The sequence below is a fragment of the Eucalyptus grandis genome, chromosome 11, assembly GCF_016545825.1.
Source record: "Eucalyptus grandis isolate ANBG69807.140 chromosome 11, ASM1654582v1, whole genome shotgun sequence".
Taxonomy (NCBI): domain Eukaryota; kingdom Viridiplantae; phylum Streptophyta; class Magnoliopsida; order Myrtales; family Myrtaceae; genus Eucalyptus; species Eucalyptus grandis.
In genome coordinates, this window is record NC_052622.1 from 10,576,630 (window position 1) to 10,596,826 (window position 20,197).

The window sequence follows — 20,197 nt, forward strand, 5'->3', positions numbered from 1 at the left end:
ATGAAGAGGACTCGAAGGTCAACATCCTCAGTGATGGAAAGCCCACTGGGAATCATGTCGCTAGCCCAAAGAATCTGCTGATTGCTCGTGTAATCGTGTTTCTTTCAAAAAGTGGAATGCTTGGTCCTAACCAGACTGGTAGGACTAAGCTGGCAGTGAAGAATTGCCGTCATATGTTACTGCATTGTTCTTCCAATCTCTTTCACTTCCTCTGTGTTTTTGGCTTAGGAAAATAATGTCCCGTTGAAAGGGAAGGGAGGATACAATATACTGAAAAGGTTTGCCAGATCAGTGAGATCTATATACTACTATTGGTTTTTAAGTCGTATTGAGTATTGAAAAGGGAGGTGAGGATACGATTTACCGATCAAGCTGCCATGAACTTGACTGGAGATTGGAGGATATGGACTCACAACTTTGACTTTTGTTAGAGAATGCATTAGTACAAGAAAGCAGCAATTCTTATTGACATGCTAAGTACCTTTATGTAAGAAAATTTCTGTGACATTTGAAAGATGGAACCGTTCACATTCTCCAATTTGGAGCAGACAGAAGCCAGTAGGGTAATCTTTTTATGGGACAAGTAGTTCCATGTTTGCTGTTACTCATTTTTCTTTTGTGGTCGCATTTGTTTGTAAAATTCATGATTGTGACATATCAATGCGAAACAGGTAGACTGAAGTTTTCATGGGGGAAAGCGTATCCTCAAGGGAGTAATGATAAATTTGAAGAAGGGCTTGACAAAAGAATGGTTCTATGCAAGCTGATGATGGCAAGAGTAAGAGAAAAAACTATATTTTCTAGCATGGCTTCAGCAAAGTTTCCCTTTTGTTCTTAACGCGTCAGATGTTTTGTACTTGAAAAGCCTTCCATCATATCTTCGACATTCTAGTTCGGTGAGATCCTGCTGCGCTTGTATGATAACTATTTAGTCTTGTAATCAGAACTAGTCCACCGAAATATTACTGTGGTGCAATATCTATATGCTAACTTACATATTAAAATAAAAGCATCAAACAGTGACACATAAAAGAAGTGTAAAGTCTCCAAGTACTGGTCTAAGTCGGTCACTCACTAAGACGGGGGCAACATGTAAGAGGAACATTCAGCTGTAAAGACAACAAAAAGATCTTGAAAAAAGAAGAAGAAACAGGTCAAGAATGGTTGCTGAAGAAAGGCAGTGATGGAGGACTATAAAAAGGCTTATGCTTGTTCAACTTTGTAATTAGCAGACCACCAACAAAAAGAAAACAGAGTGCCTCCTCTCCTCCCTTTGTGCCCTTTTGTGATTTCAGACTACCTGGTAAAAGCTTTCTTACCTTGTCCCTTGGTGCTCCTTTGTCGTGAACTCCCACACGCATACACACATTGTCCGTTTACACCAAAAACTGACAAAAAGGGATGTCCCTCACAATTTGGCAAGCTTTAAGAGATCTTCATCCCTAGTCCTGCACGAATGGCCGTCAATTATCAGTCAGCCTCGCATTTCACTGTTTGAAGCAATATAAGCTATAACAGGGGTAGGGTGAATCACCCGAGTTCAGTATCCATAGAGGATCCTACGTTTTTTTTCCGGATGGGTAGGGAATCAGGGAAAAGCATGACACAAAAAGAAAAGGGCTCACCTATGATGATGACCTCTCCTCCGATTGCAGCGATACCAATGGAGCAAGAGAACGTACATATCTTCGACGAACTGAGAGTATTCTTTTGGAGTTATTTCTATATTGATGATCCCACCCAACCATTTCATATCCCTGGCGAAATCCCTCGTAAGGCGAATCTTTTGCTTGACTTTAAGTGCGCTGTCAAGGAGGAGAGGGCAAGCCTCTTCCAACACGCGGCTACAGTAATCCAGCTTTGTCTTAATAAACGGGATCAAAATGCAACAGCCCGTGCATACGTAAACCGTATTCATCAGCAAATGCTCATCTAAGTAGTTATGCAAACATAACCAAGTTAGATTTCGCTTCCTCTTGGCTCGCAATGTACTCCCACGTGTTTTTCTAAGTCGGCGACTCTTGCAGTTCTCGAAGCTTCTTCTAGACACTGCACGCTGAACTTGAGTGGCCTCCTCATGCCAGGAGTTCCACACTTCAATGTAGTCTAGAAGTTTTTTTCCTGAACAAGGACATTTCAGCAGCAGATTGGTAGAACGCAGGATTGGGAATGAGAATTTGGTTAAGATCTCCAGATTCTTCACCCAGAAAAGAAATGGATAACTATTCTCATGCTTATAAAAGTATATTGAAAACGCAATGGAAAGCTGTGGAAACCGATCAATTTTCAAACAAGGCGGACTGGGGCTGAACTCTCTGATCACCGAGGTTATGGACATACAATGATCGCAGAATTCCAAAGAGAGCAGTTCCTCGTCTTTTCTTTGAAAGTCATGCGTCCACTCGGATACGCGCTTTCTTTCTAACCAGCACACAAGCATTAAAATCAGATTTTTGAAGTACAGGGTTGGTTGAGATAAGCTCATTATCCCGGCGTCCCAAAGTGGGACTTCCGCAGCAATAACTATGGGCGAACCCTCACCGTGAGGAAAGATTACCCTCACTAAAATCTTAGGCGGGCACCTTCCTGAAAGGTGTTGCTCATGAAATGCTGGCGCTACAGTTGTTCTCGACTCCCGAATAAGTAATTCCATTGGAAAGCCTGGGAGATGCACAGAGAACTTGTAGTGTTCATATGGTTCCAGTTCTCCAAGTTCCCAGCGATCCTCAAGATCTCGCTTTAGAATCATATACCTCCACAGTTGTGTTTCCATCTTACTATCATTCATCCGTAATTCTAAATCTTCTAGATTCCAAAGTAAAGGAGGTAGTTCCTCGATATTTGTCCCAGATAGATCCAACAACTTTAATGACTTTAACTCCCCAACATCATCTGACAGCGAATTTAGACTCCTACAGTCCACCAAACGCAAGTGCTCAAGATCCACTAGTCCTTTTATTGTTTCCGGAAGTGCAACTAATCCTGTGTCCACCATTACTAGCCTTGACAAAAGTCTTAGATTACCTATCGAGTCTGGCAAATAACAAAAATCATAACCTTGGATCAAGATGAGCTCTCTCAAGCCAGTTAGACAACCAATTTCCTTGGGCAACTCTCTAAGATGCGGACAGCGTTTGATTTTCAAGTAAATCAACTGATCTAGTTTACCAATCGAACAATCAATTTCGGCCAACCTTGGGAAATCTTTCAAAACCAGTCTCTCTAAACTCATAAATTCAAAGAAGCAAGGTGTTTTGATTAAGGATTTAGATCTCGCAAGATGCAAAACTTTTAGCTTACTTGGCACCTGCAAAATAGCAACCAACTTAAAACTGTCCAGAGTTGGAATGCATTACAAAATAGGTGCATATCATCATATATTGAGACAACTAGTTGAAAGAGTAAATGAATAAGGTGAAATTGTACCATGAGTTTGACCCATCCACTCCATTCTTCTGTGGTGATATTGCCCGAAAGCTTCAGAACAACTAGGTGATTCAACATAAAGTTATTTGCTTGTAGTTTTGGAGGACAATTTCGCCAACAAAGCCATCTTAGCTCCGGCAAAATATCCTCAAAGTTGCCAGCAAAGTTCCCTCCATTTAATTCAAGAAACCTTGTCTTCTTGAGATTAACAAAATCTTCCCGTATAAAATTGTATCTTGTTCTCCCTAGTGTGAGTGCTACCACATTTTCCGTTCCCTGACAAGGAGGGAAACAAGTTAATAACCACTACCAGTATCACAAGTGTATGCAATTTCATTCACCCATACATCCACATACGTTTTTTTCTTTCATTTCTTGTGATGACCAGGCTCATTTCACGTGGCGAAGCCCCTAGACAAATTACTTTGATTGACCACGCAATATGACAACCATTTGCGGTGGATGTTGAATAATGAATCATTTCACTTAGTTCTCTCTTTATCTCATGTACTTATCTGTTTGATACAAGCATCTCTATTAATTTAACTGTTCTAGCGTCTATTAAAGTTTTCTTTCAAGTATTCTGCCAAAGTTTCTGGTCTAGTTAAAACAATCTATTTACCCCCTCCAGGTATTTTGTGTTGGCCCTAACAACTTCCATGGAAGTAAATAAAATCATTAGATTGTATGCATATTTAATATGATTTGAAATTATAGCTCGGAAAACTAGTACGTATTTTCACATAAAAGCGTAAATGCAATAATCAATTATAGACTGTTTCAAATAATAGAGAAATATCAAATTTCATAGAAATCAATATTGTATCTATTACTTATGGATCCGAACTATTAGCTCGAGTCAAACACTACAGTCACACTGCGCTAGGTGAAAAAGCCCAAAAATTATATCTGCCATGATTAAGCCTCAAGTATCACATAGGCTGTGATCAAGCCACAAAACAAAGTTAATTTGTGCACACATATAAATTTCAAATTTCAACTTTTATAGTGTGTAATTATCACCTAAGTAGATCATTAGTATAAATAACAAAAGGGCAATAACTTAAAATAATATTTTTCTCAATAATAATATATAAAAGCTATCGAAGGGCAAAACCATTTCACTGTTACATAATGAATAATGCAATGGAATATACAGAAGTGACAGAGAGCCACTTAACTCGAATCAACCCGCATAAATGCCATTCTTCTCTGTAACCCCAGACCATTCCTCTTGTACCACTATTAAACCTTTTCTCCTCTATTTTGTTCCTTTTTTTTTTTTTTTTTTATAACAAAAGTCAAAAGCATGGCATATATGTATGCACCTCCAAGAGAACCCTACGTCTAGAACTGGCAGACTACAAAAATCAAATCAACCACTAACTTTATCTGACGTGTAAATTTTCAAAATTCATCCGATCATATTGTTTTAACCACAAAAAACTCCTACTTTGCAAGAGATTAAATTCCAATCTTACGGTTAGTCTCCCTAAATCACAGACATTCACATCCAATGGAAATCACAGATAAACTGTTTTTTCCCCTCCAAAAATACCAAAGTAGAAACCTTGATTAATCTCCATTATAAGCATCCCCCACAACATCGAAAGGGACTATCTCTCTAAAATTCTTAACTTCTCCTCTTTCTCACTTCCACAGTTATCGAGGGATGCTTCTGCTTCAAATTTCCAATAACATCTATCACAAATTCAAAAACGCCCTTCAAATAATCCATAATCAAAAGCATTATAAGCAACTATTTCTTCTAATAATCCACAAAATATCTAGAACCTTATAATAGATGGAATCTTAATTGTTATTCATATAGCTTAGTCACAATCTATTTCCGATTAAAATCTGGCACGTTACACTCCACCACCTTTAAAATGAGTTTCGTCCTTGAAATTCACTAAATATCAATCCTCAAGATTTTAAGGGGATCTGTGCCAAAAAACAAAATAGACAAAATATCAATCCTTGAAAATTTAAGAATCTTTACCTCAAAAATAACTTTTCTAGAAACTCAAATAGCATAATCAGTCTCCAATAAATAGTTATAGCTCGTCTTCCCACTAAATCATCTAAGAATTACGTCCCTGCCCATTACATGTGGTTCTAATGTAACATCCCCAATTTTATTCTTGATAAATAGTTAGTGACTACGAAAAATAATCAAGATTTCCATCTTTTCTAAGGTTCTAGATATTTTGTAGATTATTAGAAGAAATAGCTGTTTATAATGCCTTTAATTATGGGCGAATTTATGTCTTCGATTAGATATTATTGGAAATTTGAAAATGAAGTAGATGGAAGTAAGAAAGAGGAGAAGCTAAGATTTATAAGGAGACCATCTCTTTCGTTGTTGTATGGGAAGTTTATATTGGAGATTAAGCGAGATTTGGAAATTGATATTTGTGGACCAAGGAAGGGAAAAGAAAGGATTATCTCCAGTCTCTTTTGGATGTGAATGTCTGTGATTCAAGAAGATTACTGTAAAATAGGAATTTATTTTCTTAGGAAGTCCAGGTTGTTCGTGGATAGAACGATAATATTTGAGGACTGCTGGAGTTCTACATAACGAGAAAGAGTTTGTAGTTGATCTGATTTAGTATTCCAACTCTTCTGGATGTAAAATTTTCTTGGATGTGCCAACATATAAAGTTAAAGGTTGTGATTTCCAGTTTAAAAAAAAAAAAAAAAAAAAGGAGAAAAGAGGAATGGTTTGGGGATACGGAGAAGAATGATATTTTTGTTCGGCTATTTGGTTAAGTGGATTTGAGGAGGTAAGTCACTCTCTATCACTTGTACGTATTTCTTGTGCATTATACATGAAGAAAAATTGATAATGTTTGTCTATCAATAAATTTACAAATTATTAATAAGAAAAATATTTTGAATTATTGTGTCTTTTGGAATGATGCTCATGATCGAGTACATGACAATTAGACACTATTAATATTGAAATTGAGCTTGAAAATCATAAGCATGCACGGATTGATTCTGTTTTGTGGTTTAATTAGTGCCTACGTGATTTTTTAGGCTTAATTATGGCCGAACAGTTTTTGGACGTACTCTTGACTTGAGCAATGACTTTGGATCCATTAATCATTCAATACCGTTATTTCTTCATTATTAATCATTAAATACCGATATTTCTTTATTATTTGACATTGTGCATACTTGATTCTTGTATTTATGTTGCCAAATACATAGTATTTCTTCAAGCTATTATTTCTAATTATATCAATTACGTACACAATAATAATGATTGTATTAGATTCTATGGAAGTGTTGTTCGTTACTTAGGTGGTACTCTGCTTTCTCATAATTGAAATTGACCTATTTCAGTTTTTGCTAATGTTGAGTAGGATTGAGAAACTTGAGGGTTGAGGTTAATTTTATCAGAGTGCACAGCGCAAGCATGGATAATTTGTTTTTATTAACTTTGGTGGATGTATGAACTTTCATGATTATAATTGTAGCAGTCAGTTTTGACGGAGTTGATTTTTAGACTTCAATGCAAAAGAAAAAATACCATTGTAACCTTAAAAGGAAAAAAAAAAAAAAAACGCCTTTTTTAACCGTTCATAAAATCCTAGATTTTTTGTTTGTTCAATGCGCAGTATCTAAATAGAACGAGATAGATTTTGCTACTTTATATGAAAAACCTCATCATATATCAATCAGAAAAATTGAAAAGTTAAAAGATAAATTGAATAGCTATGAATATGTGATTGGAAAAGTTCAAATGGTCTTTTAAACAAAATTTCAATGGTGTTCAGATATATGTATCATATTAAAATACTTTGGAGAATTGGTGCGCTATTTATTGGAGAGAAAAATCAGGTAATTAGCAAATTTCTCTTTAAGGAAAATATAATGAATTCACACGTTATTTTTATATTGCAGGGCTTCTAGGCTAGCAATAAATGAAGAAGGGAATGTGCAATTAGACACTTAGAAGAGTAAGGAGGAATAAAATAGTGTTGTTTGTACTAACCTTTTTAGCTCGTACCACGTCTAAAGCCATCTCGGGAAACCACAATCTGCTTCGATCTCCGGGATTTTGGATATTCTCTTGACGAATAATTTCCTTCCCAAAGTCTCTTACCTCATTTGTCATCCTTATTTTATCGAGACATCTTGAGATCAAGAACTTATTGATGAGGAAATCAATTTGGACCTCAGGGCATAAGTGACAGGCTTTCCACATATACATTGCATTAGCTATTTTCTTGTTAACAAAGAAACATACAATGTCTAGAAATATTTGTTTTGCCTCATATGAAAATGCATCGTAACTCAACAATGACTTTGGTGGGATTCTTTGTAGGGGTACTTCCGTCCACTTCTTCGGTGCATTTTTCCACACCGCTCTGTCTTTAGGTCCCTGTGGCATTTTTATCTCACTATTTTTTGTCCTTATTGCCAGATCTTGGAGTTTACAAACCGAAGGAGGTAGTTTCTCAATAGAAGACCCATATAGATCCAACTTAGTCAACCATCTTAAATTCCCAACAGTATTCGGCAGCCCATTTAGTCTAGTACAATTCACCAAAGACATGTACTCGAGGGCCACTAGCCTTTTGAGTGTGACCGGAAATTCTACTAGTCCTATATCCTCCATTACTAGCCTTAACAAATTTCTTAGATTACCGATTGAGTCTGGAAAAATTTGAATGCCAAAACAGTGGATCAAGATGAGCTCTCTCAAGGCAATCAGAGAACCAATTTCCTTGGGCAACACTCTAACACGCGGACACCACTTGATTTTCAAGTAACTCAACCGCTCTAGTTTACCAATTGAGGGATCAATTATGGCCAACCTGGGGAAATCTTTCAGAACCAATCTCTCCAAAGTCACAAATTCAGAGAAGCTGGGTGTTTTGATTAAGGACTTAGATCCTGCGAGATTCAAAACTTTCAGTTTACTTGCCACCTGCAAAAAAGCAACCCACTTAAAGCTATCGAGTTTCAATATACATTGCAAAATAGGTGCAAGACATATATCAAGATGAGTTAAGTAAAATTGTACCATTATTTCAATCCATCGGCTCCATTCGTCTATGATGATATTGCCTGAAAGCTTGAGAACAACTAGGTGACTTAGCACAAAATTGTTTGCTTCAATTTTTGGAGGACAATTTCGCCAATGAAAGCTTCTCGGCTTCGGCAAGATATCTTCAAAGTTGCCGAAGAAGTTCCCTCCGTCCAATTCAAGAAATCTCACATTTGTGAGATTCGCAAAATCTTTGCGTGTAAAGTTGTGTCCTGATCTCCATTGCGTGAGTGCTTCCACATTCGCTTCTCCCTGATGATCAATTTATTACTGATTTCTATGAAATTGATAATTCTTTATGCTTTTGTGTGAAAACATATACTATTTCTTCGAACTGCTATTTCTAATATTATTAAAGTGCTTACACTATGATAAAGACTGCCTTTGAATCTATGGAAGTGATGTATGTTACTCTCTTAGCTAGTGGTCCGCTTAATGAGCAGTTAAACTGGCCCATTACAGATTTTACCTAATTTCTTTTTTTTAGATATTTTTAACTTACTTAAATAAGTGAAAATGGCGTACACAACTTATTGAAAAAAAAAAAAATCAGAGAATTGGCAAATTTCTCTTTCAAGGAAAAACATAATTAATTCACGAGTTTTTTTCTATAGTTTTTAATAAATAAAGAAGGCAATTTGCAAGAGAAATGACCTCTTAGACGCCTAGTAGCATAGGAAGGAATATAATAGGGTTGTTCATGCTTGCCTTTTCATGGGTCATCTTGAGAAACGGCAATCTACCAATTCTTGACTAATAATTTCCCTTCCCAGAATTCTTAACTGTTCATGCATCCATATTCTTTCATGATCAACAATCTTGATCAAGGACTTGTCGATGAGGACCTCAATTTCGACTTTCGGGAAAAAGCCACAATCTTCCCACATGTACATTGCATTAGTTTTTTTCTTATTAACAAAGAAACATGCAATGTCCAAAAAGATTTGTTTCACTCGGTATTCAAGTGTGTCATAACTTATCTTTAACCTCTGATGGACTTTTTCGTGAGGCACTTCCTTCAACTTCTCCAGTGTGCTTATCCACGCTTCTTTTCTTAGGGTACAGAGATGTGAACCTATCACCTCAAGAGCCAATGGAAGTCCTCCGGTGAGTTCAACAACTTCTCTTGAAAGATCATAAAATTCACATGGAGCTGAATCTGTGTTGAAAGCGAGCTTGTTGAAAAGATGAAGAGCGTGATCAAAATGCATTTCCTTCATTTCGTACAGAGAAATTTCTGTTGACCGTATTGAGGTATTTTCCTTCGATCTTTCCATCTTGGTCACAAGAAAAACACTCTTATCTTTGGTTGTAATGATGATCCTACTCCCCGGACCACATGAAGTACACCGATTTGCTAGTTGCATGAATTCATCATTTTCATCCATGCCATCAAAAACAAGTAAGACCCGTTTGTTAGCTAATCTGTTTCTGATGATATTGTTCCCATCCTCAAAGTCAAAGGTTTCAGAAAGTGAGAAATTAAAAATATCTGCTACTAATTTTCTTTGTAGTTTTACAATGCCACCATATGGAGATGATTCTTGGATGTTTGAAAGGAAGGAGTGACCTTCAAATTGAGGAGACAGCTGGTTGAAAACTGCCTTGGCAAGAGTTGTCTTTCCAATACCACCTATCCCATGGATTATGACAAATCCAACATCTCTAGTATCAAGACAATTTAATAGTTTCTTTATATCTTCTATACAATCATGAATTCCAACTAGATTGATGGGCAAATATCTTTTTTCTATTGTGATGCTCTGCAAAACCTTTTGAGTGATATCTGTCATGGCCTTGCCATGCCTGTCATATTCATGAAACCATTGCCCATGAGATTATGCATAAGCAATTATAATTTCAAATATAAGCAAACAATTGTAACAATTGTTCGGATATATACTTTTCATGTGGTATATGCTGCGGATATGCATAAATCGCTCTTACCACACATATCAAGTAGGGCTTCTCTTACACGGGTGGTGAGCATTGCCCTAAAGAGTTTATCTAAACAATTTGAATGGATAAGTTGTAGGAACCAATCACTTGAGGCCACTTTGGGAGTTCATCAGCATGTAGATAGTCTTAGCCTTGTAGTAGAAAATGATGCATACAAAGCTGGGTGCTTGTGTGCGTTCTTCTTCTAATAAAATCCGAAGTATAGATCTGACAGTAATCGAATAAATAAACAGACAGATAAATAGAACAAGGTCATGTCGATACCTTTGATCTTTTAAATGCCATCCCTTGATTTTAGCCACCGTTGTCAAAGCCTCTTTCCAAGTCTTTACTTGAGTGCAGCCATACTTCTCCTCATGCTTGTTTAGGGCACTTTTGTACAACTTCGTTTCAAGCTTAACATCCGAGGGATCCACATCATAAAAAATGGGTAGTATCTTTTTTCCTGCAGACTGGCAAATACTATCCACCATGCATGCCACCTCTTCGAGGCACCATCTACTCAAAGCATAATTTCTGGAGAAAATTGGTATGTATATTTGGGAGCTCTTGACTGCTCGCAAGATCTCTACGATCTTTTCGCCAGGCTGTAACTCCTCGTTGTCCCTATAAACACGGATTCCTGCTTGACACATGAACTCATAAAGACAATCTGGAAATCCATTGCGAGTGTCGGATCCTCAAAAACTCAAGAATACGTCGTAGTCACCACCAGTCGCAGTCCCTGAGTCGTCCTCTTCATCCAAGATCTGATGACACAGATTGATGTTATCGCTGGCTTCAGTCGCAGGCCCTGAGCTTGGATCATATCTCCCAAGCAATCTCAACAGATACAGCACAAGACGATTCCACATATTCAGCAATCTCAGAACATATGGCGCAAGACGATTCCACATACTGAGGTCGGAATGGGACCGAGTGTTTTCGAATCACAATCTAGTGCCCGATCTGTCTTGAGGAGATCTATACAGAAAGAGGCCCGGTTACGATGAGTAGCAACTTCCACTCTCTTTCTTTCCGCGTATGAGGTCAGAGACTGAAGCCCTCTTCAGCTGGTCGCTATTTACCTCTCTCTTTCCGCGTAAGGTATCTTCCTTTTCCACGAAGGTCCCTGCTTGTAATTATTGACCATCACGGGTCATGTCGTCCTATTGTCAAAAGTTGTGGGAAATAAGCTAAAACATCCCCACTCCGACATGCGGAATCTCCGAACGGATTGATGGAGCCGTGTGGGATCTGAACTTTTGTTTCCAATGTCCACCTTGCTTCAGTTCTGTTGCTTTTCTCGTCGCCTCATGTTCTGTTTCCTTTCTTTTTTTCTTCGCGTTCAAGAAAATACGTTACACTACCCAAATGTCTCAAGGAAAATGGGTCGGCAAGTTAAATGCATACGGATGTACTCTTGTATCTGTCTATCAAGTGAAATCATTAACACAGTCGCATTTATCTCACAAGTTATCTCATTGTTACAACTTTTCATGACTATTGTTAAACCCTTCAAAATTTGGAGCACTAACAAGTGAAACCATCATTCACAACATTGTTTGGTAAATCTTCCTCACTATTTGGGATGGATGTACAAATATCGCTCTTCCTCCATGTATCAAGTAAAGTTTCTATTACAATGATGGCAAGTATAGACCCAAAGAACTTATCTAAACAGTTTGAATAAGAGATGTGAGCAAATTCTTTGGATATAATAAAAATGTATATTTGAAAGCTTTTACTACTCGTAAGATCTTCAAGATCTTTTCGCCCCATTATAACCCTTTTTTGTGGATTCCAGCGTCGCTCATGAACTGCAACTGGCATCTTCTCCCCAGTCTGATAACACAGACCGAAGTTACCGGGACGTATCTTTGCGGGGTCCTTGAGGAGATTTTCTTCAGCAAGAGACATGATCAAGATTGAGGAGCAACTTCCACTCTCTTTCTTTCAACGTAAGGTCACAATCCTCGAAGTCCTTTCCAGCTTGTCGCTATTGAGAACTCTCTTTCCGCGTAAGGTCCCCGAAATTTCACTGAAAAGTCCTTTTCAGCTTTGTCACCATTCAATTCTTTCTTTCGGGATAGGGTCCCTCCTCACCATTATTTAACCAGCATTCCACCAAACATTAAATAGTCCAATTCCCTTCAGGTTTGACCTTATTAAAATGTCACATCACTGTGTCAAGTCATCACATCAGTGAGAAAATGCTAAATAACCCGGAATCATATTTTCAACTACTATTTTATTTAATAAGAAAAAAATAATAATAATAAATAATTTTAAAAAGTATATAAATAAAAAATGGTTTGACCTCTTTCAAGTCAATGAAATACTTATATACCTATGCTATTCCAGAGCTAACAAATTTGTCCACATCCATCGTCCGCATAGGACAATTTTGTCGCTTTCTTGTTGCCTCTCTTTTTCTTTTTCTTTTTGATCTCGTCTATATAATTACATCAAAGGGAATGTGTTGGATTCCTGATATATTTCACAGAAAATGGCTCGTGAAGGTAATGTACGGACATTGGTTAATTAAACATAACATTTAATTAAGTCATACTTATGTTGTTACAACCATAACCTGTGGCGTGTGCAAACATCGGATGCAAGCTTCATGCAGCAGTGTCCATTAAGATTCTTCTTGGCACTTCGCACACTTGCACGTGAAACCACAATCTGCAAGCAGTACCTGCCTCCCTTCAAAGGGTAAATCCTCCTCTATGTATGAAATGACGACCTGCAAGATTTCAGGACTTCTCGCATCTCAATTATGCACATGCTCACTATAAGAGAATGAGCTGCGTTGCTTTTTCACCTAAACTGGTATAAATTCATCCAAACATATGCTAACTAACCGGATTAAGCCACATGAAATTACCTCATCTCCCTTCGAAATGGGCTTCAATGCCACTATCGTTGCTTGTCCATATCTATCCTGAAAAGGAGGCAAAAATTAAATCACTTCTGCCGCATATCACTTGCATTCCCCACCCACTCAGGTGTCCATGAAAAGGAATAGGTTCAATGTAGCATAGAACAGACGAGTTTTGAAGGCACTGAGTGAATCTCGTAAATGATTATCCAGCCCAGAACATGCAAGTTATGGGTAAAAGGCAACATTGTGTGAATCTCTAAATTTGTTTCTACAACCTACAAAAGGAGTTGATCTTCAAGGATTATTGATAGGGATACATTAGGTTAATCATGTCGAAGGGCTATCTCAGTAAATATGAATAACATCAACTTGAAGCTCAAAAGATTCAAAATTTCAAACCATTTCAATAATTTAAAAATACATGAAGAATGCTAGAGATGCAAAGACTATTTTAAAGGATAGTGCACCAAACTACAATGGGGCACGGGCACTTATACATTGCCAATTATGCAGTTAGCCATAGCTTTGTAAACTGTCTTTAAAATCAGCCTTTGCATCCCAGAGCGTTAGTAAAAGTTAATAATGTCACCATCACAAACTAAATGTGCACAGGGTTACTTATACCTCCTCTCTTTTGAAAGCTTTGGCGTTAGGATGGCAGGAATTATTCATGCAGCTCTGCAAGGGGAAAAATGCCGTGCCTGAAAGTATGAATTTAATTATTAGCAATAACACCTGTCATAAATAACTAAACATTACAGACCACAGATCCAATGAAAATGGAATTGCTGAGTATATGTGAGGACAGTACAGGATAAAAACAAAAAATTTACTCCACATCATGATAAGCTTATGTCAGGACATAAAACAAAGGAGGACTGCATGCAACATTGTCAGAGTGGGAAAGCCTACTAATTCATATTCATATTCATATTCATATTCACATTCTAAAGTTGCTTCTCAGGTAACTTATCCTCTCCTGTCAGCTGAAATGCAGTCAGCAACTATGTGGTGTAGCGTTTTTGTACAGTATGTTATAATTGTATGCTTTCTCTAGTCCCACAGCAAGCATGTCAAAGATCGGATGCCAGCCCATCAATAAATAAAAAGATTAAATGCTGAAGAGTTACACAGAAACGATGTGATCTAGCTCGGGCCTTGTCACATGTACTTAATTGGAAACACAAACCAGTAACAGCATGATTAGAACAGCAATTGGATTTAGTATGACAAGGGACTTTTCAAGCTACAAATACAACCATGTTTGTTGATTAATCAAGTCTGTCCAGTTAAAGTTTCACATACCCTCACAACAAACTGTGTACTCATCACCGAGGGCATCCAAATACAATTGCGATACTTTCTTGGCTTCATCCTGCCAATGAGACGACCGCAGATGCATAAACTTCCAAATTCTGTTACAGACGTCAAACACAGAAATGTGCATCATATATACCTTCTCAGGAGATGGTAGATCATCAATATACAAGAAGTAATCTTCCACAGGAGATGCTACAACCCGATCACTGAGACATACCAAAACCGAAAAGAAAATTCTTAAATGCCCATAGCAGATTATCAATAGTAAGGCATTCAAACAACACATGTCATCGATATCAAGGAGACCCAACCAACTGTATCTTCTCATGTAAAGTAGAAATGTCATACCTTCTATTTCTATGTACTTCAATGCAAAAAGAAATGGAGAGAGAAAGGAAAATTTCACTAATAGATCTTGTTATGTGCATAGTCTATGGTTTAAGACTCAGAAAGTAGGAAACCCTCAACCCTTGATAAGTCAAAAACTTACAGATTATTCAGCTCAAACATCCCAATGATATGCCCAAAATGTCAAGTGAGAATACTTTGTAGAGTCAAGGAATCGAACCTCACATATGTACCAAGCCAAAAAAGAAAGATAACTGACAATCAGCAGACCGTAAGGGTTCTTAAAAAGGATACATGGTTCACATTCTTTGTCAAAGATAGCCACCTTCAGGAGTTGCAATGACTGAAAAAAGAAAAAAAGGGATTATCAGGAAAGTGACTATAGATGCAGAGATCACTGACATGCAAAGTGATAAAAAGAGAAAAGGACAGAATTTCGTCTTTTTCAAAAATTAACGATTTGAATTTCTCTAGGAAAATGGTAGAAGGTATCGAGTGGCAACTTTTTCGAATGAGCAAACAGGAATGATCACTGATCCCCATTTACAATACACCTTCAATTCCAAAAGATGTTTGACAATGGTGGTGATCTTAGACAGATCAAAACAATCCAAAGACTAAAAAAGGCATCAGTTAGGATGATCAAGCAGTTGGAGTTTTTTTTTTTTAAATAAGCAAAAAGAAATTCACTAAGAGGCGCCCAAGGGGGTGCCAATCCATTTACAAAAAGAAGTTGGGAATAGTTGGCAATAAGTCTATTTCACCTTGCCACATAACTAATACTATTAGCAAATTAAGCATGGAAAGGTAAAGAAGAAAAACTAAAGAGTGGAATGCAACCAACAAAATAATGAGCAAGCATCACAAACGAACACTGCTTCAGGAGCAGACTCATAAGAAGCAGAATGATCATTTATTTAGATACCAAGATTTAATTGCCTAATTACAAACCAGCATGAGACTTTCAAATCTGCAAGCAGTCACAAAATGGAGGTTCCCATTCATAATTTAACTATCATTTTTTTGGTATACCGTTACAGAAAACTGGAGTATTTTATCCAGTCCAAATCTTTTTTCCAATATCAAATCTTCATTCAGTCACAAAATGGAGGTTCACATTTATAATTTAACTATCACACAGTGAACAACTAAAGCAAGATTGGCTAAAATACCCTATATAATCCTCTTAAGATGCAACATCTAGAAGAAATTTCTTTACCTTGAAGGCAAGCTCTTTAATTTCCATCCTAAATGCTGCTTCATCAGAAGGATCAATGTCCTCTGGCAATGCTATACATTCCCACCACCTGAATGCAATTATTGGTCATGAGTAAGTTCACCTGTTTGACAAATAAGTCTTGAATAGGCAAAACACGGCAGAAAAATTACCTTCTCTTGTGACTAACTGATATTGGCTTCCATGCTTCTAAAAGCAAGGGCATATGAAAGTTTTCCATAACATGAGCCCTATCCTTCATATAGCTACTCAGAAAAATTGCTTTTGACTGCCTATACCTTAATATAGTATATGCAATTGCCTGAAAAATGACAACCAATGTATTAGCTATCCACACCAGCTTTATTGAACTGTGCAGTCGAGACCTGCACATGAAAATTGAGGTATATCTATAACCTCGTTACAAAGCAACGACAAAAACTTTGCTTTGTGCACAGTATACTCACTACCAACAGAGAACCTAAACAGTTTAATTACATGATTATATTCTATGATCCACTTGTTCTGTGATAATAAAGCATGACAATATAGTAATTTAAGCATACAACAACAGCCACCTACATTTTCTCACCAGGTGGGTCACCCAGATAGACATACGAGTTGACCATGCCAAACTAAAATTAGGCTGATGTAACAAAAAGTCTATTTCCCCTCAGCACAACAGTCTTATAACAAGACCTCAAATAAAGCATAACATAGGAAATTCAATACCTTACTTAGCTGCCTACATTCCCCAATCAGGAAGGGCAACTAGACAAGATGGTACATAATGAATTGTTAACATCAATAGTCAATATCATTGTTTTTGGCAGTCTATATAGTTCAAGCATGATCATCCACCCAATTCCCCCTTTACCAATCCCTAACAGGAACAAAAAGTAGTTGAGTGACACACTTCTCATAGGTGTGATCATAGTCAATCTCAAAAATGTGCCCAATCTTAAGATATGAGTAAGTTTCCAAGAAAAAACTGCAGCACGAAGTTTCTTTGCTAGAAGAACAAATTCATTTTGCATCACCAGAAAATGATACAAAAAATAGGGTTAGGAAATGAGACGTAGGGAGAGGAGTAAGAAACATGGAAACAGATTAGAGAAGAAGCATACTTTGGCTGCCAGAATGAAAATATCATTTGTTTCTGCAGTGAAAAGAAAAAATGAAGAAGAAGGATCAATAGAAATAGACAACAAATTAGGGGAAAAAAAAATGAAACCTATCGACAATACAGATTAAGAGCTTTACCATTAGCATGTTGTATGAATTGGAGAAGAGCCTTTGTGGAAAACGCTTCTGACTTCTCCCCAGTGCACAGTAAAGAATGAAATGAATTCCAGTCAGCATCTGCACACACTTTGCTAAAGAGGATTGCTGACATTACTAAATGAACTAATCCACAGAGTAGCTCCACGAAGAAACATACTCACAGCAAGCTTGACACGCAGCATAAGAAAATAAAACATCAGAATATGTGACTCAAAAACATAATGGCAATACCGCTAATGCACATCAGAACTCAGTTGTTAAATTCAATTTCCAGATTTGCAATTTAAAACTTTCGGTGCCAAGATATTAACAAATTACCATCAAAATAAAAAACAAATGTTAACATCAAGAAGATTGCTTTCTATACTCATGCTTTTGGTCCTTTTCATACTAATACAACTTCCTTCTAAGCAGGAAAATACTGAAAGACCCAAATCTCAGGGCAAAAAGTATATCAAAGCCCCGCACCTGCAATAGTAAGCTTCTTGACATCCCCCAGAACATGGAATAACCAATGGCGAGGAAAATTTTTTGAGTATGGCAATAGTTTTTCACCATTCATCAATGATTCAACAATTTCCTTGGGTAGAGGAACTTTTGCTCTCTTGCTTCCTGAAGCACATCCATGAGAGTCGTCATAACTTTTCTCATCCGTGACGTTGTCCCCATCAGATGAGTCGGATGCACCATGCTCATTTAAAACATCGGAGCATGAACCGGCATCACATCCGTGGCTTGAAGAGAGACCTAAATCTTGAAAAAACAATCTTCTTCCAATTTGAAGTTCTAAAGTCCCAATAAAGCGAAAACAGAAATTACATACTAGACAATCAATCTGCAATAACAAAAGAAAAGGAAGTGTTAGCCTGTGCATGACCAAAGGTCCCGACAAATGCTTATTGGGAGTTCATGCCAGTGAAACCTTATTTGAGGGATGTTGACACCCGAAAAGCATTTGATCCCTTAAGAGAAGCTCCCCTTCTTTAAAATCCACATCAGCATATACACCTGGAAAACAATAATCCAACAGATGCTCAATGGCAGAAAGGAAGATGCAGAAGCTACTGTGCAAGAGAGCACCTTCATTGCATTAAATATGCAAAGAACAATTTAATTCTACAGTGCGTGAAATTTTTTAAACTTGAGCTCATTTTGTCTTATCAGGAACTACATAATTAAAATGGAGAAACAACACGATGTAAAGCAATAGCAAGTGACACCACACAAAGGTTAACATAGAGTAAATTGTGCACCTAGAATGGACACTCCTAATTAGGCTGAACAATGAATATACTTTTCTCATGACTACAAAAAACAAAACAGTACATGGAAATTCTTCTTTTATGCCCTCATCACGCGCAAGGAAGCATCTCGCATATCTTGGTGTACGCTTTAAGTAAAGTCTGCAGCTTTCAGGTCAATGTCATTTGTTTTTGCACAATTCATCACTTTCCATTGGCACTCATGCACTGGCAAATTTCTTTACTGGAGAACTATCGATGAAAATGGGAACACATCCCCAACAACCCAACTCATTTCACAACAGCAACTCGCCATCCTCAGGAATAGCAACTACCTCTAGACGATTAAAAGTCGCGAAGTGATCCCACAACAAAACAAGAGACAACAGTCAGATTCGAGAACTCAGCCAGGTAGTAGCACAATGCCAGGCGTATGAAACTCATTTAACAAAAAAAAAAAGAAAAAAGAAAACCCAACTTGTCGAGCAGGAGATCGGTCTTACCTTTCCCGAAGTGGCCGTCTTGTCTCACCTTGAGGCGGCAGCCCTCCCGCGAGGCCAATAGCTGGTCAAAGTAATCCTGAACGGACAACATTTCAGGCAGCCATCGAAAACCGAAAAGGCGGGAGAAAAAAAAGCAGAGGGAAAAATGCGAAATCTGCTCGACCCTTTCGCCGTCACACTCGATACTCTCGAGTCTCCACCGAGCATCCCGCCCGCAACGCGAAAAAACACGGCGCGGTCGCACGGCGAAGATGCGAATGCGAAGGGACGCGAAAAGCGCACTCGTTCCTTCTAATCGACGACTGCAACAACTTGCTCGTTCGTAAGAAGGATCGATTGAAGGAGCAGAGGAGCGTCACCTGGATTTCGCGGGTCGGAGGAGGGCGGCAATTTCAGGGAAAGAGCTAAAGCAGAGGGAGAGATGAGAAGGAGCTGGACTGGAATTTCTACGACCCACTGGTGTTCCGTAACCTCACTTTTTTTTTTTTTGACCGTCTTACATTTGTTCGCGATGGCGGCTTGTCTCAATATCGCAAATCAAAGTTTACAAATGTGTTACGATGGATTTATAGTTAATTACGATGACATGCTGTAATTTTGTAGGGGACCCCTCAAAGATCATAGGATTGCCCGACTGGACAAAAGCAAAAATAAAGAGGAAAGTGAGTGCTCGTGCGCGAGATACGACGAGCGAGAGGAGGAAGAGAAGAAAGTGAGGCCAGTGGTCTTCATGGAAAAAATCAGAGAGCAATTTCAAACCCAATTTTCATAAAAGTCTCTCCTATAGTTAAATATTAGGGTTAATTTATAACGATCCTATTTCATGCCATTAGAGTTGCATATAGGTTGCATTACATTTAAATAATAATATAGTGATATGCTACTTAGAAATCATATTTAGTTCACGCATCGCAGCATTATTTGCTTCCTAGTTAGCACTTTTCTGAACACTTGATGCATTGGACATAAAGG

The 20,197-nt window shown here is 37.7% G+C and overlaps 2 protein-coding genes and 1 pseudogene across 2 annotated transcripts; all 3 read right to left on the reverse strand.

The window, feature by feature from the left end:
- Positions 1-886: 886 nt before the first annotated feature.
- LOC120289615 lies at positions 887-2,675 on the reverse strand. The gene is made up of 2 exons (XM_039304770.1): positions 1,626-2,675; positions 887-1,448 (listed from the first exon to the last, which is right to left on the reverse strand). The coding sequence occupies exons 1-2, from the start codon at positions 2,651-2,653 to the stop codon at positions 1,409-1,411; spliced, it is 1,068 nt and encodes a 355-aa protein (XP_039160704.1). The 5' UTR covers positions 2,654-2,675; the 3' UTR covers positions 887-1,408.
- Positions 2,676-9,207: 6,532 nt separating this feature from the next.
- On the reverse strand, positions 9,208-11,547 carry LOC108956216 (disease resistance protein RPV1-like). Its single transcript, XM_018865269.2, has 2 exons — positions 10,712-11,547; positions 9,208-10,294 (listed from the first exon to the last, which is right to left on the reverse strand). Exons 1-2 carry the CDS (start codon positions 11,080-11,082, stop codon positions 9,208-9,210), a joined length of 1,458 nt encoding a protein of 485 aa, XP_018720814.2. The 5' UTR covers positions 11,083-11,547.
- A 1,183-nt stretch (positions 11,548-12,730) lies between these two features.
- The window catches only part of LOC104424804, a 72,058-nt pseudogene continuing 64,591 nt past the window's right edge, over positions 12,731-20,197 (reverse strand).